At 46.2% G+C, this 23531-nt stretch overlaps 2 protein-coding genes and 1 long non-coding RNA gene across 4 annotated transcripts; 1 reads left to right on the forward strand and 2 right to left on the reverse strand.

Annotated features, from left to right (window-relative positions):
- Window positions 1-3946: 3946 nt before the first annotated feature.
- On the reverse strand, window positions 3947-9895 carry LOC123063579 (KH domain-containing protein At4g18375). The gene is made up of 8 exons (XM_044487403.1): window positions 9593-9895; window positions 7315-7906; window positions 6081-6590; window positions 5752-5991; window positions 5390-5674; window positions 5223-5278; window positions 4940-5030; window positions 3947-4301 (listed from the first exon to the last, which is right to left on the reverse strand). Exons 2-8 carry the CDS (start codon window positions 7894-7896, stop codon window positions 4170-4172), a joined length of 1896 nt encoding a protein of 631 aa, XP_044343338.1. The 5' UTR covers window positions 7897-7906; window positions 9593-9895; the 3' UTR covers window positions 3947-4169.
- Window positions 9896-11337: 1442 nt separating this feature from the next.
- On the reverse strand, window positions 11338-15248 carry LOC123059554 (uncharacterized). Of its 2 annotated transcripts, XM_044482096.1 has the most exons (10): window positions 14583-15248; window positions 14145-14309; window positions 13282-13389; window positions 13154-13189; window positions 12954-13049; window positions 12777-12866; window positions 12542-12655; window positions 12397-12429; window positions 12250-12300; window positions 11347-12165 (listed from the first exon to the last, which is right to left on the reverse strand). In XM_044482096.1, exons 1-10 carry the CDS (start codon window positions 15162-15164, stop codon window positions 12070-12072), a joined length of 1371 nt encoding a protein of 456 aa, XP_044338031.1. In that variant the 5' UTR covers window positions 15165-15248; the 3' UTR covers window positions 11347-12069. The 2 variants fall into 2 exon arrangements, with proteins under 2 accessions (XP_044338032.1, XP_044338031.1); XM_044482097.1 differs by lacking the exon at window positions 14145-14309 and having other exon boundaries at window positions 11338-12165.
- A 7091-nt stretch (window positions 15249-22339) lies between these two features.
- LOC123059555 (uncharacterized) lies at window positions 22340-22906 on the forward strand. The gene is made up of 3 exons (XR_006427471.1): window positions 22340-22591; window positions 22681-22716; window positions 22810-22906. It is a non-coding gene; the product is annotated as an uncharacterized lncRNA (long non-coding RNA).
- The last annotated feature ends 625 nt before the right edge of the window (window positions 22907-23531 follow it).

Below are 23531 nucleotides of genomic sequence, written 5' to 3' on the forward strand. Positions count from 1 at the left end.
TATGTTAGGTTTGTGTGTCAAATAGTCAGTTCAGATTTGCGCTGTGTTTTTCTCCTGTCATGTGTTGGACTTTTTTTCCGACTAATCCCATATTTGGGTCAGTCAATTTGTTAGTGGGCCGAAGCCCATTAACTGTGCAATACAGCGCTCCTATCTTTCACCTTTTTTCTTTTTTTATGTATTTTTGTTTTTTTTCTTTGTTAGTTGCCTTTTATTTTTATAGTGTGGGTATTTTTAGGATATTAGGTGAGTGTAAGTGTACACACATAAATACTTCCCCCGTTTCAAAATAAGTGTCTCAACTTTGTACTAAGCTTGAGACACTTATTTTGGGATGGAGGGAGTACTATGCAATATATATGAAAACTACGCTCTTATATGATTATTATATACATACTAGAAAAAGTACAATTTTAAAGTGAAGTTGTGTGCAAGCTTTATATAAACAGTTTTCTACTGCAACTAATTCATTGTTCCTTATTTATTTATTATTTCATTTTCTTTCTATTTCATTCAAGGGTAAAACCAATGCCATCAATTCATTTCCTCTTAAGAATTGTTTTTGTGAAAATGCCACTGTTATATATTTATTCTTGCATACTTTTGAATTTTTTGTGAATATTATGTGCAAATTTTTTCATTGTTTGTTCTGTTTTTATATTCTTTCTTCCTAAGGGATAATACCGATGCCAGTAATTTTTTCTTCCTTAGAATTTTCTTTTTGCGAAATTTCACTATTATATGTTTATTCTTGCATATTATAAAAGGCACAATTTCTGTGCAACCGTGTGAAAATTTTGTTATTTTTTAATATCCTTTCTTCTTAAAGGGCAATAATGATGCCACTAATATTTTTTTTCTTCCTTCAAAAACTTCATTATTTTGATTTAGTTTTAGTTTGAATCGTTTTTTAACTCTTGAAGGGTAATTCCAATGCCACTAATTCATTCCTTCTTAGGCAACTTACTTTTTGTGAAACATGCACGATTACATGCTTATTCTTTCACATTAAAAAATGCAATTTTCTACATAAATTGTGTGTAAATTTTGTTGTTATTTTCTTTCTTCTTAAAGGGTAATACCATCGCTAGTAATCCATTATTTCTTAGCAAACTAAATTATTTTGATTTGGAGAAGTTGAGACGCCATGGATCGAATACTAATGACACTAATTCATTCGTTCTTCAGAAAACTTCATTTATTGCAAAATTTCCACTATTATATGTCCCCATGTGTCAAGATTTGCTATTAGTTTCAGACCTATGCAAGGATTCAACGGCGACAAGTGATGATCCTTATGGACATGTGCACCAAGACTTCCTGGCTATCATTGACAAGGTCAAACCGACTCCGATAACGGAGCGGTGGCAACGACGCATCGACTGCTCATTCTGGTGGCAATAGTTATCTTTGAATGGTTTCTAAATGTCGACGTATTTTTTATTATGTTTGAGATGATTTATACTTTCAATGAACTTTTATAATTGATGCATATCAGAAGGCCCACAAAATTTATCAGAAGGCCCACAAAAAAATGAACCAGATGCATATCAAAAGGCCCACAAAATTTATCAACAATGTCACATTACACAAACAATTGTCGAACCACGAATTCAGCGAAAAGAGTGCCACTCAAGATAGCACGCCACACAGAACAAACAAGAACAGAGAAACAAATTATCAGCTGATTGCCACAAAATTTCAGCATCCCATGTTCAATATTTACAAGAGGCAGAACTCACCCCAACTAATTGCACCGCGTTAACAGTAGCCTCAAGTTATCTTGACTTCCCATGACTACCCACCTACTATTTACAAAAGTTGACATGACTACCTATCTGCCTACTATTTACAAAAGTTGCCATGACTACCTATCTGCCTACTATTTACAAAAGTTGCCATGACTACCTATCTAGCTACTATTCACAGTTTTTCCATGTCAAAGAAACATTGGTCATATCTAAGAATGTGCATGGCTAAGGAATGAATGACAGCAGATGTTGAGATGATGAATGGGAAGAAGAGTCAGGTACTGATCCTATTTCTAGATTATAGGTAATTCTAGGGCCATTGCTAAGATACAGATATATATATATATATATATATATATATATATACATATATATATATATATATATATATATATATAGGACAAATGTTTTCTACAAGCAGTGGTAGTTACCACCACTTGTGTTTTGTATGTTGTATGTAGTATCTGTCTAAACCGAGAGTATGTACGTGTAGTATGTAGTATATAACAATGATTAGGTAGTATATATACAAATTTTTAGGTAGTATGTATCCTTTTTTGAGCAGGTTCTTTTTTACGTACAAATATGTATGTATTTCACAAATATAACAAAAACTATGGGCTCATATGCAATTTTTTCATGTAACTTGTTTTGGAATATCTTAGATATAATATATGAACATATTAAAAATAATAAAATAGTATATATAGTATCATATGCTAGTATATGAAACATGTGGGGTAACTACCACCGGGTGGTAGGATGGATTTTCCCTATATATATATATATATATATATATATATATACTTGAAAAGGACAACAAGAGTTTCACTTGGTAATGATGAATGAAACAGATTTCTTAAAATTGAAGTACTAGAGAACTCCTAAGATATCCAAGGATGGTATTGCCACCATGCAAACACTGAAAAAAAACGTGTACTGATGTTCTGATTGAATACTATCAATCACGGCGACTGGCAAAAGAGTATAATAAGGATAATGTTGAAGTTTATCATAGAAGGACAACAAGAATTTTAGTTGGTAACGATGAAACAAATTTCAAAAGATTGCTCAACAGTGAAGTATTACTCATCCTTAGGTATCTAAGGATGATATCACCACCATGCGCAACACTGCAAAAAAAACATGGGCGGCATGTTCTGATTAAAGGCAATCTGGCAAAGGAGTATAAGGGCCCTTTCCCTTACTGGCAAAGGAGAGAATCAGCTATCAGAGCTGACATACAGAACAAACAAGAACAGAGCAATCATCATCTGAATGCCAAAAAATCTCAGCATTCCTGTTCTCTATTTACGAATTCACCTAATGGCAGCTTGTGAGCAGTAGCCACAGGATAACAAGCGATACCTCAAGCAGTTGGAACTCATAAGAAGAAATTATTTATAGAGTGGCCATGACAACCCACCCTACCTAATATTCACAGTTGGTGTCCAAGAGATGTAACCAATCTAGGAACATACATGGCCAAGGAATGACAGTGATGAATGGGAAGAGGAGTCATGTACTCAACCTACTTCTAGATTATACATAATTTTCAGGCCATTACTCAACCAACACTTACAGACAAGGGCAAGAATTTTACTTAGTATTGATTGATGAAACAGATTTCAGCATTACCGACCTAGTTGATGCAAAGAAACATAATCATATCTAAGAAAATATCCACCTAAGGAATGACCGAAGAAGTTGAGATGATGATTGGGAAGAGGAGTCAAGTACAGAACCTATTTTAAATTAGTATACACAATTTTAGAGTATTTGAAAAGAACAGGAAGAAATTTACTTAGTCACGATGAAACAGATTTCTTAAAATTGCAGTATTAGATTAGTCATTCGATATCTAAGGACGATGTAGCAGCCACCATGCAGAACACTGAAAAAACGTGTACCGCATGTTCTGACTGAAGACTGTCAATCATGGTAAGCAGCAAAAGAGTACAAGAACGATGATGTTGAAGTCTATCATGAAAAAGGACGAGAAGAATTCTACATGGTAATGGTGTAACAGATTTCTTCAAAAACAAAGTGTTAGAACGTGTGCTGCATGTTCTGTTTGAAGTGGCAAAAGAGTGTTAAGGGCCCCTCCCGTACTGGCAAGCGAATGAATCAGCTATCAGCGCTGACAGCATAAAGAATTGGTTATGAATAAGCAGAGATTGAGGCACTCATCGAGATTAGATAGGAATATCTGAACATGCGATTAAACACGAACAAGTCCACACAAGTCATGGTTGAGAATCTGAGGAAGATAGAGAGATAAAGCATGAGGTTTATTGGAGAGTTGAAGGGATGGAGAGCACTGTTTTGATCTAAGGATATTACGGGATGGCAAGAGTCCGATAGAGCTGACTGAAGTGTCCCCATATATCCTTTCAAACTACAGCCGGAAGTACGTCCTTAAGTAGACATTATGAAAGCTTTGATCAAATTCTCTGCCGACTGCGTCTGCTCAGGGGTGCCAAATATGTGAGCAACATGCTCATGATGAGATGATTTTGATTCAATAATTTCAATGTCAGCTCCAGAAATCTGCAGTTATAATCAATGATTGCACGTCAATTGCGAAGTAGTAGCATGAGGAAAAAGGTGAAAAGAACCACCAGTGGGTAGTGAAATGGAACGTGAAACCGTGCTTTAAGTAAAATTAACCTACCAATTAATCCTAAAAATAGATCATTCAAGATGTCAGATTACAAGTTTATAACTGATTATGCTTTCCATATGTTCATGCATGTCAATCCTGTACAACGGTTGCATGAAAGCAATCCACTCTTGGTGTTGTACACACACCATTACGTCATACATTTCATCTCTAGTCATGGATCAAATTACCCTCTTTTACGAAATAAAATAATAAAAGAATAAATAAACAACCTATTCTTTTAGGTACTGGTATACTAATGGACTTAATACTATACTCCCTCCGTCCCAAAATAAGTCTCTCAACTTTAGTACAAAGTTGTACTACAGTTGTGGGACTTATTTTGGGACAGCAAGTAGCACCCCATATGAACTGGAGTGAGGGCACTCCTTCAGGCAGTGACCTGTAGAAGTTTTTTGCTATCTACCTGGGCCTCTTTTCCACACCTTTAATAGTTGCTGAACTCACATCAAGCTATATCTTAATTAAAAGCTCAAGCACCAGTAAAATGAAATAGTAAACTGACCTTTCTAATATTGTCCAAGTTTGTACCATGCTTCCCCATTACTTTTGAAAGGCCACTAGCAGGAATAAACATTTCCATATCCGGGACGCGTCTGATCAGTGGTAATCAACAAAATGAAATACAATCGTAAGGATTAGAATAAAGACCCAAGTAATAATTACAAATCTAAGAGAGCTTGCACACAAGAAGCACGGCTATTCGTAAAAAAAAAATGGAGACGGCTATTCGTAAAAGATGGAGCACGGCTTAGAAAGGGTTTATGGTGAGTTCAGTTGCAACCTACCTTCCATATGGCTTTGAAGTGTACGAGGAGCGTACTCCAAACCCATCATCTACAGCCTGATGGAGGGTATCACCGGTTAAGTTTATCTCACAAACTTAATAGGCACGTCTCATTACGAAGATCAATAGAGAAACAAAGAAAATTGACGTTGAAGCAAAACATTTTACCTGCCTGGGGCTGTATCCATGATACAAGCTGCTACGAGGAAATACATTTGAGCCACGCTCAACTTCACTCCTTTGATCATAGCGCAATGGAGTGGTTTGTTGACTGTACGGTAATAATGCTGGCATCGGAAAGCTGCTTGAATACACTGGTTCAGTGGTGGCAACGGTTAGCTTCCCATCCTTGCCAGAATATTGCCTTCCCACGCTGTCCTTCAGAACATCTTCCCGGAGTCTTAGAACGATCTGAACAAGAGCATCACGCAGGTTGTCCACTTCCCCCGACACCTACATGCAATAAAACTCGTAAAGACATCTAGATAGATCCACGAAGACTATCTCAAACAATAACACAAGGGGCAAACCTCAACGAGCTCATCACTGGAAGATGCCCTCCGAGGCTTAGTGCCCTTTGATATGTAGATAATTGCCTTAGACTTAGTCCGCATGTCATTAATGATTGAACCACCCTTGCCGATAAGACAGCCAATCACATTAGCCGGAACAAGAAGACGAAGATGCATTCTATCTTCATTTTCATCATTGATCTTTGCTTGAAGCAGAAGAACAGCTTCCACTGCTGAAGACTTTACATCATCGGTGGCCTGAAACAGAAGGCGTCACCTCAAATAAAAAGCATATCATAGGGTATGAACGACAAAGCGCAGCTAGCCAGCTGGAATTGTGGTCTAACCTCAGTGGATGCAATGGTGATTATACTTTCCTCCTTGTCATTCTTTGCATCATCAACATCAACCCTTGCACCACTCTCTTTCCTTATACTCTTTATGGTCACCCCACCTTTACCAATAACCAACCCAATCTTGTCGGCGGGGCATGCAACACGCAGCAATAGTTCTCCTGAACATTTTGGGGTGTTATAAGTAGGAATAGCTGGAACCATAGAATGATAAATGGGCACTCCGCCATGAGCATCAGTGGGTACAGTAAATTCAGGAACATGAGAACCATGACTTGGTGCCCCTAAGATAGACAGACTTGGATGTCCAGATGGTATAGAAGCATCTGACACTGAGTATAAGCTACTAGCCGGATAAACCGGAAGCTCTGAAGGAAGTATAATGGTTGGAGGAAGTTCATCAATAGATGTTTCGAGAGAAATGTTCTCTTTTGATGGACATTTGTAGATAATTGTTGATACTGCAAACAATGCCTTCTTGACAGCTCTAGCATCCCCAGTTATCTGTTAAAAATGGTAATAGTAATGGTTAATAATTAGCAGAATACCGAAGAAGAATGGACATTGAAGAACATATCAGAACTCAAAATGTTGGAATTGTTCAACAGTGTAAGTGAGCACCACACAAACAGAAAACAAAATAGAATTATCAATTGTCTTAATCTGGGAAAATAAATTATTAATATGCATTAATTTCAATCTTCATCAATAGTGGGAAAACAAAATATTAATATGCATTATTCCATCCCATAATACAGTGCGCATTAATTTCTTCAAACGTCAATCTTCATCAACTTGACGAAGTTTATACCCAACTTGTTTAGGACTGAAAGGCCTTGTTTTTGTTGTTATAGAGAAAATTAATTATATCTACAATACCAAATACATGCCATATGAAAATATATTTCATGATAAATAAAATGGCATTTTGATTTGGTATTCTATATGTTGATAATTTTTTCTATAAACTCAGTCGAAGTTAACAAAGGTTGATATTGAAAAAAAATCATATACAAAGTATACTTAGGGGCGGAGGGAGTATCAAACAACTTGCTGATTTCTTTACCATGATAGAGAGATGACAATGATATATGCATACATTTTAACACAAAAACATGCACTGGGAATTAAAGTATTGCTGCTTGATAGAATTAACCTATTCACTAATGGTTAATCTCACGTTATCTTGGCACAGCTCACCAAACTATTATATGGAGGAAAATAATACCTGAACGAAATTATCAAAACTCATAGCACATGAGTGTGTAACATCGCTTGGATCTTTTGGTTTAACTTTAATGAATGATTTTGAAACTGAGCGAAGCCTCTTGATGACAGAACCAGATTTTCCAATAACGCTTGCAGCTTGACTAGCTGGTACAAGAATGTTGGCTTCTTCATCATCAGAGTCACTATTGACTGCCAGAGCATCAACGATTGCATCATGCACCTTGAGTAATGCATTTTGTGCCGCGCAAACAGGCTCCCTGTCATCATCATCAGCATCTATGTCGCTATGCTTGAGGTCTCTATGCTTGACATAACAATATACCAAAATAACCCTTTTGTCAGCACCAGGGTAAGGGTCGACAACCTTGACTTTGGCATTCGTTTGTTGCCGGATGGAATTTATCACCTTGCCACCCTTGCCAATTACACTACCAATCGCTTTGTCTGGACAAAGTATCCGGTAAACAACCAATTCATCCTTACTGGAGGTTTCCTGGGTGTGGGCCGGCCTTCGCTTTTGGTCCCTGTCTTCTCTGTCATGATCCCTGTGCTGGCTGGTACGCTTGCCGGCGTGGCTCATGGTTTACTCACTAGACAAGAATATGCACAAAAAGATTAATGACAGGCACTACAAAGATGAATAGATACGTATCAGCTATATATATAAGATAAGCATTCATGATATAGCATCAACGCATTCTCCGACATGATAGTGCAGAATGATAAGAATCAAACAAATGGGTCATGTATCACTGTGATGCATGTGCTAGAAAGATGTGGCCATGATTCCGATGAATCAGTCGCTCAATCGGCATTCACAAAGAAAAAAGCAGCAGCAAGCTTATCCATAAGAACTCAACAAGTAACCATTGTCGATTATTCATGCAATCACAACAAATATTAATCAGCACTTGCAAACAAATATTATTCATGACAGCTACACCAAGCACAACCAGTATAACATATCCAGGAGTTTGTTAGAATTGCCAAACGTGATTTTACACTTTTCCTGGTTTGTAGAGAATAAATTCTATATATATCATGAATAATCGGCATTCACAAAGAAAAAAGCAGCAGCAAGCTTATCCATAAGAACTCAACAAGTAACCGTTGTCGATTATTCATGCAATCACAACAAATATTAATCAGCACTTGCAAACAAATATTATTCATGACAGCTACACCAAGCACAACCAGTATAACATATCAAAACGAACGGAGAATGTACATTAATTACGTGCCACTGCATGAGTTAAAAAGGTAAGACATGCATGGGTTGTTTGGATACGTGGAATATATAGAATTTATTCTCTACAAACCAGGAAAAGTGTAAAATCACGTTTGGCAATTCTAACAAACTCCTGGATATATAAAACTTGGTTCTCGTAAACCTGGAATTTCAGGTTTGTGGAAAAACGACTATTACTCGTTTTTCTAAAAACGGAAATCGCATATACGTACTTATCATCTTATCCTAACAAGAACATGGCCAATCATGGTGCTGGTGCATCAGCCGAAGAGAAGCCGTTGTGCCGCCATCTCCGCGGCGGCCGCTGTGGTCGCCGGCGCCACCAAGGCCAGCACCTTGAGTGTCTGCTCCGGTAGAGCAAGCTCCAGCTCCGTTCCATGTTCTAGTACTGGCGCGGCTCATGGCGGCGCCCCGCACCCACGCTGTCGTCAAGCAGCCGCACCGTGGGCCCCCACACGATCGAGCACGCACTTGTGGGAGGCCATGGGAAGTCAGGACCCAACCCAGAGCACGTGCCCACGCAGCTAGATGCCACGGCGATGAACCCCACACGATCTGCACTCACTGGCGGCAACGAGGGTGCGAACCAAGGCCAGCGGCCGAGGGGCGAAGCGCCAAGAGAAACACGAATAAAATGGAGTGCACAGAGCGGCCGATGCGGTGCGTCGACGGGTCGTGCAGGGGGCAGAAACTAGATGGTGAAATGACCCATCAACCGACATCGAACCCATGTCTAGAGACTAGATCCAATGACCGAACGTGACAGGACCAGCAGGCGACAAGGAACTGGATTCCAGGATCCCAAGTAGGCGAAACAGGACATCATTTCCCCTACAAGCATTATCATCTCAAACACCTATCAATCAAGCAAAATCCTTTCCCATGTACTGGAGCAAGTGTCGTTATATTTCTCACAGCAATATCAAATCTACAGCAAGTACTCTCATCCGGTACAAAAATCAGGAAAGGAGGAAAAAAACGAACAAGCAGAGGATGCGAGAGGAAGGAGGGGGGGATTGGGGGCTACCTGGCTGTGGACCGAGCCGCGGCGTTGCTGGGCGGGAGCGGCTGGCCGAGGGAGTGAGGGAGGCGCTGCTGGGCTCCTGTATCGAAATCTGGCCTTTGACTTCCCCGACTCGCTGCCGGATTTGAGGTGGCGGGGGGAGGTGCTCGTCGGCGGAAGGAGAGCTGCCGGAACGGCGTCGCCGTGGCGCCGGCTGACGGAGTGGGCGGGGCGACGGCCGACGGTGGCGCTATGGATCTCGACGACGGGAGGGGGTGGGTAAACAAACCCTAGCGGAGTCGCTGCTCGCTGGGACGGACTGGGTGGACCGGCCTAGGCCCAAGGCCCACAAGACATGCTCACCAGTGTGTGCCATGTTACTAAAAAAAAACAGTGTGCCCCATGGTTTGCCGTGAAAAAACAAAAAAACTGCATGTGCGATGGTTGATGTCGAATGTGTGGAGGCGATGGCTTGCCTCATCGGGTGTTTGATCTCATTCACCAATGAAGAGTAAAGCGATTTTTCAGTGTCGCGAGCTTGAATCATCTTTCACTGAGAGTCCATCTCGATCACTGTCGACGGGTCCTTAGACATTAAGGGAGCGTTCGGAATCCCTCCACTCCCGATTCAGCTCGCGGAGCTGGCGGAGCTGCAGGCTGAAAAGGTGGAGCTGGGATATACGCGCTCCGCAGATCCGCGGAGCTGGCGGAAGGCCGAACAGGCCCTAAGTAAGGCTAAAAACAGACTTCCCATGCATGCTCCAAGTTCAGCTTACAAGCTTCCCCGCAAGAAAAAGTTGTCTACACGAGGAGAATAAGATTGATCCCTGTTCATCACGCGGGACCACACCCAAACCAGCTTTACCATCTAGAGAGCCATCGCAGTTCATTTTCGCCCAGCCCAGCGTAGACAAACTCCAACTCAAAGGTGTATGCCCTGGTGGAAGGATGAGCATAAGCTACAACAGATTTGCCTTTACATGGATCGGCAAACGACTCATGCTTGATGCCTAGGAGCAAATCCAAAAGACCGCATAAGAATCTTTTCGACACATCAACCAGCGGCGGTGTTTTATCATGAGCAATCTCGTTCCAAACACAGGATCAAGAATGTGCTGGGACCACTCTTTGCATCAAGGCTTGATATTTTCAAGCACAGGAAATGCCACACATCAGACATGGCTCTCAACTATTCGAAAGCTCTTGGACAAATATAGAAATGATGATAATATAGCTGGAAATTCTTTAGGGCTTGGTCCAGGCCGGCATGTTTGGATTTTGGAGCCCCGGGCTTATGTAAACTGTCTTTCCAATATAATAAAGCTTAGGTGCTTTCCCTAGAAAACTGTGTCTGCTTCCAATGAGCAATTGTACACTCTGTGGAGTAGGAGATTCATATGGCGTCATTATTTGGTTAGTTGTACAATGCTGAGGTGTGCGGTTACTTTCTCCGGGTTTTCTCACCTAAGTTCAACACATGAACTTCTATAGGTCGAAAAATTCTGAAAGTTCACTCTACAGTTGGGAAAATTCTGAAAGTTTAATTTTATTTTATTTTTTAAACTTACCAAAACTTACAATTTCTGAATGTTTGCATTTCCAAAGTTCAAACAGAGTTATTTCAAAGTTTTGAATCCCAAAAGTTGGGTCGTGATTTTTCTAAAAGTTTTACACATAATTTTCTAAAGGTGCCAAAAAGGCAGAGCAGTCAAATGTTTCGACTTTCTGTGGATGGGAAGTTCACACCTGCTGGTAATTGCCCTCGCGGGACTAACCCCCCTCTCTTAATAATGCATAAGTCTGGTCGGATTATCGGTGACTGGAATAGTATTTTGCTACTGTGTTGAGCTACTTGGCATATCTGTCCTTTCTAGACTGCAAATAATCACATTTCTTCAGAAAATTAACTTTTATGTACTAGCATCGAAAAATAAGAAATTTTCAAAACTAAAACTGTCTTTTCTTCAGAATAGCCTTTATAAATGTTCTAGCTGCTGAAAGACGGCAGTATCTTAATTAGCAACAAAAGCCAGTAACCTATTTCTAACAAACCGCATGCGACAATTCCTTACAAACCAAATCAAATGTATTTATCGGGCCGGAAGTAGGGACACGGTTTAAGTTGGGTAAAAACTAATATGATCAATTTGCTCCAAGGATAAATAGGGTCAATTCTTTTGGCGGCTTAAAAACAAGCTGGCTCCTTCCCAGCTTTTTCCACAAGTCGCCTCCCTCATTCATTGAGGCTTCTGAACTAGTTATGCCATTACTAATCTAGAAGTCTCAGCAAATTTTGGGAGCGACTTATCTTTTATGCCGGGGACACGTAGCTTATTTTTTTAAGCCACGAAAAAGAACTGGCCCATAATCAAATCACATGCACATACATTCAAGTGCGTAGGCGTTTAACCATACGTGGAGTAGCTAACCTTGCGATATTACAGTTTTGTTTCTGGATGTGATCCCAAAAGACCACACTATGCACGCCAGCGACACACACACTAGGCTTGTATCTCGGCCTTGGGAATCAATCCTATGACTTCTGCAATCTTGAGCTTCTTCCTAGCGTACTGCGCATATGTCTTTGGCAGAGCACACTGAAATTGGAAAGAATGAGCTATTACGTACACAACCCGCAAGGGGAACAATATTGCCAACTGATATCTATACAACATATATACCTTGAATCTAACTTCCTGCGAAATTAACTTACGCGCTATCCACTCTGGAACCTACACACACACACAGGCAGGAGAGACATAAGATGTATGGATATGGTCTACATAATGGATTACAATGTATGCGAGACCACACCACACTGTACTTACTTCCTTACTGATGCCCTCCGTGCACCGTCGAAACTACAAGGAAATTATGGTGAACAAAGCAATTTGCATCGTAAGAGTGAAACTAATTAACCAATGAAACAACAAATAGAAAGTCTGTGAACGGAAAAAGAAAAGAAAAACCTACTTGTTCCTCCAATCTGAACGAGCCAGAGCGACTCAGCTCGCGCTCCAACTCACGTTTGCGTAATGGAAACGGGTTCTCCTCATAAACATGCTGCATAGCATCTCTGAAACAAATCTATATGTTGTCCAACGAAGAAAGAAAACAACATCACCAAGCATAAATAGGGTTACAAGGCACTGACAGATCCGACCAATAAAATGACATTGTTCTTAGTTATGATGTACAAAATGCTGACCTGACGATTGACCAGCTTCCAAATCTCAAAAAACACATAGTCGAGATCTTTCACGAACTTGAGATAAAAGCGTGTGCTCTGTTTATACTCCTTAATTTAATCAAAAGACCGCAATTGTCAAACACAACCATAACCAGAGCTGGCAATCTAAATAAGCAAGGGACAGATGAACCATACCAGGAAACCATAATATGCTAGCCTCGGATGGATGTTTGTGAACCTAGCAGCAATCCTAACTGCTTGGCATGAAGCTTTTTCGTGCAATTCATGCCACTAAATAGTAAAACAGACAAGTTATTGTAATGCTACTACGCCCATATATAGAGAATTAGAGACTAGTTGTCATTACATTGTTTTGAGAGGTCATATAGGCGTACCTCAGAAAAGCTTTTAAGCACATGTTCTTCAATCCACTGTCAAGACAAAATGGTTGTTAGTCCCCCAAAAAAGTAAATACTGAGCATAGTTTTAAACTTGGAGCAGCTGATCGTTGCACCATGCATACCTTAAGATCCTTCACAATTGTATCCCAGTACAGCAGATAATCTCTATCAGTTCCAGGGGTGCTATAAAACTCTCGGTATTCACTCCAACTTTCATACTCATCGCCCCCCTGCACCAAAATAAGAAGGGAAGCAACATACATATTACTGCTGCCCTGAGAATAACATGCAGCGGACATGAAGGCGTATTGCACACTTAAAGAAATTTTGAGTACCTGCGCACTTGAAGAAATTCCAACAAAAAAAAACATGGTACCGGAACATGTAAAAAATATGGGTACTCGGGAAATCAGGCAAAAACATGATTACACATACAAAAGAAGGGATGGTACGCGGATGTTAAAGAAACAAAAAACTTGCTCCTTGCAAAGGATGCATCAGTATATGTAACTCTATTTCTTTTTAGTAGATGAAAAGCCATGCACCAACAACTCTCAGGGAAGAAGGTATACTTTTTGTATTCTTCTTCTATGGTACACACATTATGAGATTTTCCACAGTTTTACTGGAAGCACACATATTTTAGACTCTGCTTAATCTCGGCAGGAAGTGACACCCATATATAGTTTTATTTTTGCATTTCGCCAAGAACCTCAGGCCCCTAGAACTAGAACTCGGGGGTTATATACTCGCATAAAGCCATGCTAAAAAGAACCTCAGGCCGCTAAAGTGTTCATACTTCCAAAGGACAGATTAAACAAGTAATTGCTGCCTCCCATTCAAAGGCAAGGAGAAAAAGAAACTGGTTAATTACCAGCTGCATGAGCACACAAATGAAATCTAGATGCATTACTGAGCTGGAAGTAATGGATATATATACGCCCTCTGTAAACAAATATAAGACGTCTTAGGCCTTCATACTTACTTCATTACAAGGGACTAGTCGCTGATAGTCGCTCAAGGACACGGGCAAACAGAGGTTCAAGTCGAAACACCAGCCGAAGGCTCCATCACTCAGGTAATCCAAGGCAAGCTCTGGAGTGTACTTGCATTCCAGTGCAGCATCGTCAATAGGCATTCCTTTCAGCAACTACGTACACAGACACAAGGACAGATGAGTAAGGTACTCCCTTCGTTCCATAATATAAAAGCGTTTTTGACACTATATTAAGTCTTTTTAAAGATTTCACTACAAATTACATACGGATATATATATATACATATTTTAAAATGTAAATTCACTCATTTTATTTTGTATGTAGTCCATAGTGTGGAATCTCTAAAAAGACTTATATATGACTCGTAGATAGTTTAGATTGACAGAGGCAGGAGGGAGCGTTGGATTGAAATGAGAGAGACAAACCAGGCAAGCTTTGAGGCGATATCGTGCATACTTGTGGCTGAGCCTGTCCGCCTCCTCTTCTTCCAATTCAGCCTCAGTGTGATCAATTTCATGTCTGCGAGAGCTGAGCACTTCACGGTCTCTCGAGAACTCCTCCTCGGTGATATCATCCATCAGTGAGGAGGACGAATCAACTTCTCCTGAATCTCCATCTCGTCCATGGACATCATCTGGTCGGCTCAAGAGCTTGTGGGCTTGGTACTCTACCAGAGCAGCCCGCAGCTCGTCATCGTAGAAGGAGGAACGAACGAGGGCTTCGACGGTTTCGTCGGAGGGGAGATTTGGGCCTTCCTCGTCGGCGCAGGCTGGTAGAGGCAGTTGGGCGAGGCGCGAGGCGAGGATCTCATGGTACCTCGACTCGTACTCGCGGGCCGGCGGCTCGTCGAGGAGTTCGGGCGCCGGTGCGCCGGAAGTCATGCTGCTGCTATCCGATTCGACAACGGGGGCAGATAAAGATGCGCCTTCTTCATCACGGCGCCGGCGGGATGATCGTCCTTCGCGAGGAGACCTCCTGCGGCGGCGGCGGAGCCTCTTCTGCGGCATCGAACTCTGATCACGATCACAGGGGTGGAATCGAAGTGACGGCGCGCGAGGGCCCCAACGAAAGCAGGCCAGTTTTCGTTCCAAAAAAAGCAGGCCAGTTCGGATCCGAGATTTCTTTTGGTTTCTTATAGTAACATAAACCAAAAAAAGGTACAGACAATTCCTTTTGAATATGTTTTTTCTTCTCTCGCCAACTCCTTTTGGTTATGTTTTTTCTTCTCTCGCCAACTCTTTTGACTCCAATCTTTTTTTTAAGAGAGAGTGTCGGAGTAAATAGCCATGGGTAGCCTAGCCGGCTTCCCCTGGCCCTTCTGAAAAAATTACGAGCCCGCCCGGCTCTTAAGAATCCAAGACATGGAGCCGCCTTCCCCTTGCTGGCTGCCACCCAGGCCGGCTTCCGGAAGGCGGTCCGACTTTAGCCCTCATGAAGAAAGCCATGGGAGGGCCGACTTCGAGAAGCCGGCCATGAGAAGGCCGACTCCAAGAAGCCGGCTCCCATAAAGCGGTCAAGACCGTACCCACAAAGTTTGCACCCACCTAACGGCGGTGCGACGGGGCGTGGCTACAGTGAAGCCTGCCACCCCCGAATCCCGGAGCACGCCTGACACAGTGCGCCGTACGGGGTAGGCATGACCCGCCCGGCGCGGCACTGTTGCCATGTTGACCTTGGTGTCACCCACGACGGGCCGCCAGCGTGGCCCACGGACGGTGGGCCCCTTCGGGCGGAGAGACGCCCGAAGGCGGACACGCCTCCAACCAGTCGGCTCGAGACGGAGCCGGCTTCCCACAGTCGGCTAGCCGCCTCCCTCGAAGGAGACGCCCTATTAAGGAGACAAGACACGGTGAGGCTACAACGATCGCCAAACAAGCGGCGGCACTGTAGCCACGCCTACCACGACGAAGCCTACGTCACCAAGATAAAGCCACAGTAACCAGCCGCTGATCAGGCCCTGGACAGTGGGACCTGCCTGTCGACCAAGGGGCCGGCAGCCGGCGGGACCCACCAGTCGGCGGGCCCCAGCAGCCGGCGCAGAAGCCGGCGAGTGCACTCACAGACAGCTGAGCCCCACGCCCAGTCGGATTACCATTGTACCCCCGAAGGTAGGCCTATATAAACCCCTCGGGGCACCCATGCAAAGGGTTGGACCCCCTGCTAGTTCTAGACACCCCGCAAGGAGAAGAAGCAGGCTAGCCGTGCCCTTCTCCCTCTTCCCACCAAAACAGCTCGAGGAGCATTGTGTAGCTATTTGTTCATCTAGTGATCATGCGGAGAACCCGCAGAGCAGCAGTAGGGGTGTTATCTCCACGGAGAGCCCCGAAGCTGGGTAAGATTCGCCGGCGTGTATGTCTTCGCCTTATCCCGTTTCCAGGCACCGACGATGTCTTACTGGCTCCCACAATGATAAGCCACCCGTTGGCATATGTCGCACCTACCACCCGACATTTGGTGCCCACCGTGGGGCCAGGTGCACCGTCGTCCGGAGACCTGTTCTGGACGGGAACCCTCTTCCTCCCCAGCGAGCGTAGCCAGCCCGACACGCCCGATGGCGCTTGCCACGACACGCTGCAAGGCGTCACCAGCATCTGCGCGGCGAGCAGCCTCGCCGATCTCCTCGACGAAACTCTCATCTCCGACGAGCTCGCCTTCGATGCGGGCACCGACCACCTCGCCAACCTTCTCGGCAAGCTCCATGTCTCCAGCGAGCCCGCTGCGGACCTGGAGTCAGTTGGCTCCACCGACCCGATGCCTGTCGACTCCGACACGGCCTCCTACGACACCTTCCCCACCAACGTCACGATCTACAATGACCCGCTTCCTCGAGCCGACGGCTGCGATGCTGTCACCACCGAAGTGATGGTTGTCGGCCACGGCGGCCCGGCCGACGAGAGCGCCCACGACGCCTCGCGCACGGCGGCCCACGACTTGTTCGCTCCCCTCCCGGCTAATGCCGACGACGAAGCACTGGAGGCACGCCGCCTCGCCCTCCTCGCAGAAGGCCGGAGGCTGGTTTCCGTAAGACGCCTCACTGAGGCCTATCAGCGCGAAGCTGACCGCGCCGCCTTCGGCACGCCGGCCCCGGGCGGGCCAAGCCGGGCCGGCCTTGTCAAGCAACGCGGCGCCGTCATCGCCGACACGCTGGGAGTCGACCACCCGGTCTATGCCACTCCGCTCGAGAACTTGCGCGCCGCCCAGGCGGCCGTAGGCGAGCTGGACGGCCTGGAGGCCGAAGACCTCCCCCACATGACCCAGCGCATCCAGTAATTGATTGACGCAGCCGCGCGGCGACACGAAGCCGACGCCCGCGCGGAAAGCCCTCCCCCGCGCCGAGAACACGGCGCGACGTCCTGGACGCCGACTACGAGCAACACCCGCGCGCGATGCGAGAAGGAGCCGGCTGCCAGCCGCAGCCGGACCCGGATCTCCATCGAGCGAGACGCGGACGGTCATCCCCGAGCCGCCTCCGCCTCCGCCCCGTGGAGAGAGATATCCCGCCCCGCCGCCAGTGGCGCACCCGACTCTCAGCGGCCGGCTAGGCCGCCGCGAAGGAGTCGGCGAGAACGACGCCCGCGATCATTTGTTTCAATACAGTTGTACTCCCCTCCTTATACCTCTGGTTGGCTTGAACTGCCCCAACCTTTCTCCATTGAAAAGAACTGAAAATGTGACAAAATTGATCATATTCATAACCATATCAATCCACTATTGTGCAAAGCCCAGCTTACCCATCATGGCCTGAAGATAGGACCAGTAAAGTCTGTCATAAGCTTTCATCATATCAAACTTCTTAGCACAAAAAATATATGTAAGCATTCGTAGACACATATGGTGTTGTTAGTTATTAACCTTCCTAGCACAAATGTTGATTGTTCATCGAAAATAATATCAAGAAAAATAATCTTAAGTTTGTTGGCTACCACCTTGGATGCTATCTTGTAAAGAAATTTGCAGAGACTAATAGGTCTGGAATGTGTCAAAAGGGATGGGTTCGTTACCTTCGGGATTAGTACGAGGACCATGTCATTAATACATTCCCCAAAACACCACCTTTGAAACCTCATCACCACATATGTCCCACTGCCTTTGATAAAAATGCGTTAGGAAGCCAGCATGTCCGGGTGCCTTGGTGGGGAACATCTGGAACAAAGCTTTTTTTAATTTCTTCCTTTGTGTATGGTGCACATAGGGTCGTGTTCATCTCCTGTGTTACCTTGTGCGGTACATGCAAGAGGACTTGATCAACTCCCTGGACCCCTTCTGACGAATATAGGTTCTTATAGAATTCGGAGACCATTTGTTTCAATACAGTTGGATCATCTACCCAAACTCCGAGGGCATTAGAGAGCGCGTGGATCATATTTTTCTTTCGCATCAAGCTCGCGCTCATATGGAAGAACCTTGTATTTCTATCCCCCACCGAGAGCCAATCTAGCCTAGATCGTTGTCTCCACATAATCTCTTCGTGGTGATAAAGTTCCACTAGCTTCACATTGATTTTTGATCTCTGCGTGAATAGGGGAGGTTCTTGCAGGAACATTGCACAAGTTTGCCAATTCCCCCTTGAGCAGTTTTATATGCTTTCGGATGCTGCCAAAGGTGTCCAAATTCCACTCTGAAAGGATTTTCGAGAGTGCCAAAAGCTTCCCGCGAAGGCCATATGCCGTGTGTTCAGGTGGTACTTAATTCCATCCTGCAGTAACCATCTCATTCCAAGTCTCGTGAGATGCCCACATGACCTCGTATCAAAAATTACCTCCTGGATGTACTTGCGCCTCCTCTAGCTCAAGCAGAATTGCCGCATGGTCGGCCGCCGCCGCCGTCAAGTGTGTTAGGCATTCCATAGGGTATCTAGTGACCCAATCCGCATTTGCGAGGGCTCTTTCCAGCATCTCCCGAGTGTAGGAGCCCCCCGCCACTTTTTTTCTCAAAAGTCCAAAAATGGCCTTGTTAGCCTAAATCGAGCAACATGCAAACATCAACCGTATCTTTGAATCGCTAGTTCTGAGCGTTACTGCGATTAGCAACTCCAACATTTTCTTCTGGGCATAACACTTCATTAAAATCCCCCAAGCATACACACGGGAGAGGACTCAAAGTAGCTATCCCCATCAAAAGGTCCCATGTTTGGTGTCGAAGGTTTGTGAGCTTCACCATAGTCCATATACACATGTTAAACACAGCTTAAAATATGTGTGTTTGCAATAAATTATGGAAAATCTCATAAACTGTGCACGGTAGAAGAAAAAGACAAAAGAATTATAACTTCTTCCCTGAGAGTTTATTATACTGATGCATTTTTTGCACGGAGCAAGTCCTAAAAAAATCACATGCAGACAACTTCCAAATACGAGTACCATACTTTTTCTGTATGTTAGAGTACGTAATGGGCCTAATGGGCCCGTTAGTCTTAGGGTTAATTAGAGATAAGAGTCGCTTGCTTAGGGGTCAAGTAAGCCTTGCTTGGGAGTCAAGTAAACCTCTCTATATAAAAAGAGAAGATGTATCAATCTAATCAAGCAAGAATTAAGAAGGAAATCCCTTCCATCTTGCCCGGCCGTGGGCAAAAGGCCCCCGGCCGGCCCTCTCGCGCCCTCCTTCTAGCAGCGCCATAACAATTTGGTATCAGCTAGCTTCGGTTCGATCATGTCTTCACCGCCGCCCAACCCGTCTCTTCCGCTGCCGGTCACGACCGTCGCCCCCCTCCCGCCCGTGCCGGGATCCTCCGTCGCGCCCGCCCCCGTCGTCCTCACCCCGGAGGTGTCCGGGACGCTGCGGGACCTAACACAGGCGGTCCAGGAGATCCACCTGTTCTTGGCCGGGTCCTATGGGCCGCACCCCGCTGCGCCGCCCATCACCGCCACCATGCCGCCGTGGCTGCCGTGGCAGCCGCCGCACCAAGCGGCCCCCGCCGCGCTTGCCGGGCTTTCTTAGGGGTCAAGTAAGCCTTACTTGGGAGTCAAGTAAACCTCTCTATATAAAGAGAGGAGATGTATCAATCTAATCAAGCGAGAATTAAGAAGGAAATCCCTTCCATCTTGCCCGGCCGTGGGCAAAAGGCCCCCGGCCGGCCCTCTCGCGCCCTCCTTCTAGCAGCGCCTTAACAGTTTGGTATCCAGAGACCTCGTTCCGATCATGTCGCTGCCGCCACCATCGCCACCGCTGCCCAGCGGCACCACCGCGCCGATGACGACGACGCCGCTCCTCACCGCGCCGGTGACATCCGCAAGGACCTCGCTGGCGGGCCCCGTCTCCACCACGGCCCCGCTCACGCCGCCGTCCCCGGGTGCGTCCACACCACCACCGGCCATCGCCTTGTCGCCGGAACAGATCGCTGCCACCCTGCAGCATCTAGTCACCGCCGTCCAAGGCCTCCATCTCCAGCAGCAGCAGTACGGGGCCGGGGCCTACGCGCCACTGCCGCCAGCCCCGATCGCGGCCCCGGACCTCTCGCTCCAGCAGCACCCGTACGGGGGCGGGGTTGGGCCTTACGCGCCCCTGTCGTGGCCCTCCCAGGGCGCGACCGCCTATGGCGGGCCACTGTTCTGGCCGCCCCCGACGCCCCCTTCGCACGGTCCACCGCCGGCCGCGGCGCCCTTCTGGTCCTTGCCGCCGGCACCTTCAGCAGCCCCCTGGGTGCAGCAGCCGCCGACAACAGCGTGGCCGGTCCAGCAGCCGCCGCAGACGGCGCCCCAGGGATTTCTGCCGCCGCCGCCATCGACGGCTCCCCTCTGGCATCTGCAGCCGTTGCCATCCCCGGCAACCGCCGCCCCTGTCCAGCCCCCACCGCTGCCGCTGCAACCACCGGCGCCGCCCCTGCCGCTGACCGCCACCGCCGGGCCATCGGCCCTGCCGTGGTACTTGCCGCATCTAGGGACCTCTGTGGCATTCGCTGGGACGCTGCTGCCCCAGCTGCAGCTGCCGCCCGCCGCCGCCCCGCAGTGGCCACAGTGGCCGGCGCCGGCTCCCGCCGCGCCTCCAGCGCCCATCGCCGCCCGCGCGCCGCCGCACCAGGCGGCCTTCCCCGCGCTCGTCGGGCCACTGCAGCTGCCAACCATCGCCCAGCCCTGGTTGTAGTGGCAGCCGCCACTCCTGGCGGCCTCCGCCGCGCCCGGCGCTCCGCCGCAGCAGCCGCTGCCGCTGCTCGGTGCGCCAACGCCGCAGCCGCTGCAGCTGCAGCAGCCACCGCCGGTCAGCTCCGGCCCCGCGTCCACCGCGCCGGCGGGAGTCCCGATCCACCAGATCAAGTTCCCACCGTCGCCATCACCGCTTTCCCAGGGCGTCCCCATCCAGCAGATCAAGTTCCCGCCGTCACCGTCACCGCTTCCGGCTTGGATCGCTACCCGCCACGTGTCGGCGGCGGTGAGGCTACAGGCTGCTGCGCGCAGCCTCCTAGCGCGTCGGCGTGTGCGGGAGATGCGTGGTCTGCAGCTGCCGCTCCTCCAAGTTGTCCTTCGCTGCGCAAAGGACCTCGATCTCGTCCCCACGGACAGCGACCTCAAAGTCTGCGACATCGGCGGTTGGGAGGGCGCACCCTTCCTCGTCATTCTCCATCGCAAGCCCTCCACTCTTCTCTGTGCGGTGCAGACCAACAGCCGTCCGGCGGGGAGAAGGCAGGGTGTCACCGACAGGAGGGCACCGCGCCCCAACTGCTACAGTGGCTGGTTTCCATGGGATCCAGGTGGCTGTACACGTGCACGTCCGACGTGCGAATGGTGTCCACTTTTTGTTAAGGGGTCCAAAATAAAGCGTCCCAATCCATTTCAAGTTGAGAGTAATAAACCAAGCCGAGATATAAAAGGCTTGTTTTTAGGTGTTAGGTTTGTGTTGCGTCGAGTCATGGTTATAAGTTGGTTAGGCTGCAGCTCGAGGACAAGCTGCATGTCCAGGTGGGGTGTAGTGTTAGAGTACGTAATGGGCCTAATGGGCCCGTTAGTCTTAGGGTTAATTAGAGATAAGAGTCGCTTGCTTAGGGGTCAAGTAAGCCTTGCTTGGGAGTCAAGTAAACCTCTCTATATAAAGAGAGGAGATGTATCAATCTAATCAAGCAAGAATTAAGAAGGAAATCCTTTCCATCTTGCCCGGCCGTGGCCAAAAGGCCCCCGGCCGGCCCTCTCGTGCCCTCCTTCTAGCAGCGCCATAACACTGTATGTGTAACCAGATTTTTTCCTGATATCCCTAGGCCCCATATATTTTACATGTTACAATACTGTTTTTTTTTTGGAATTTTTTTAAGTGCGAAAGTACTGTAACCAGTGCCCAGCTTGTTATTCTCAGGACAGCTGTGATATGCCGCTTCCCTTCCTTTCTGGTGCAGGCTCGGAATGAGTATGAATATGACAGATGGATTCAGTACAAAGCGTTTTATAACACCCCTGATGCTGATAGAGAGTATGTGCTGTACTGGGAAAAGATGGTCAAGGAAATGAAGGTATTCATGGTGCAATGATCAGCCAGTCCAAGTTTAAAACTCTGTTCAGTAAAAAAGAAATTGGACTAACAACTTTCTCTTCTTAACAGTGGCTTGAAAATCATGTGCTTAAAGATTTTCTCGAGGTAGGCCTATATGACCTCTCAAAACCATGGAATGACAACTAATCTTACATACGCATTGTAGCATCACAATAATTTCTCAGTTCTACTATTTAGTGGGAGCCAATGCGCTGTAAAGGTTTCTACCAATCAGTTAAGATTGCCAGTGGGTTCACCAACATTGATTTGGATCTAGCATGTCATAGTTTTGAGGTACGATTCCTTTGTCGCTTGCTCATTTAGATGGTCAGCTCTAGTTATGATTGTATCTAACAATCGCAATCTTTTGATTAAATTTAAGAGTATGTATGGAGGACTCGCCTTTATCGTCTGTTTGTGGAAGGTCTTGACCGTGCCTTTCTTGAGATTTGGAAGCGGGTCAATGAGGGTCAGGTCAGCATTGTACATCAGAACTAACAACAGTTTATAATTATTGATCGGGATTGCCAATGCTTTCTAACCCTGTATATGCTTGGTGTTGGTGTTTTCTTCTTTGTTGGACAACTTCTAGACGTCTTTCAGAGATGCTCTGCAGGATGTTTACAATGAGAATGTGGTTCCATCGCGCCAACATACTTTGAAGGCTGAGCTGGAGCGGCCCGGCGGTTTTTTGCAACCGGAGCCACAAGTAGGTTCTCTTTTTGTTCATAGGAGTTCTGTATGTGTTTTCATTGGTTAATTATTAGTATCTCTTACGATGCAAATGCTTTAATCATCTTTCCTTGCAGTTCCGCCGGTGCACAGAAGGCATTAGTAAGGAAGTAAATGTAAGTATAGTATGGTGTGGTCTAGCAATCCATTGGAATCTGTTACTATATATAATCATCGTCTGATGTCTC

The sequence above is a fragment of the Triticum aestivum genome, chromosome 3A, assembly GCF_018294505.1.
Source record: "Triticum aestivum cultivar Chinese Spring chromosome 3A, IWGSC CS RefSeq v2.1, whole genome shotgun sequence".
NCBI classification, from domain to species: Eukaryota; Viridiplantae; Streptophyta; class Magnoliopsida; order Poales; family Poaceae; genus Triticum; species Triticum aestivum.

Excerpts from the sequence above, each read along its gene's own strand:
- LOC123059554 (XM_044482096.1), bottom strand. The coding sequence starts at position 15,164 with ATGCCGCAGAAGAGGCTCCGCCGCCGCCGCAGGAGGTCTCCTCGCGAA. Across the intron at positions 13,190-13,281 it reads CAATTGTGAAGGATCTTAAG|TGGATTGAAGAACATGTGCT; the intron begins GTATGCATGGTG and ends TTGTCTTGACAG. Across the intron at positions 12,656-12,776 it reads GGAAGCTGGTCAATCGTCAG|ATTTGTTTCAGAGATGCTAT; the intron begins GTCAGCATTTTG and ends GACAACATATAG.
- LOC123063579 (XM_044487403.1), bottom strand. The coding sequence starts at position 7,896 with ATGAGCCACGCCGGCAAGCGTACCAGCCAGCACAGGGATCATGACAGA. Across the intron at positions 5,031-5,222 it reads ACTTCAAAGCCATATGGAAG|ACGCGTCCCGGATATGGAAA; the intron begins GTAGGTTGCAAC and ends ACCACTGATCAG. Across the intron at positions 4,302-4,939 it reads ACTTGGACAATATTAGAAAG|ATTTCTGGAGCTGACATTGA; the intron begins GTCAGTTTACTA and ends TTATAACTGCAG.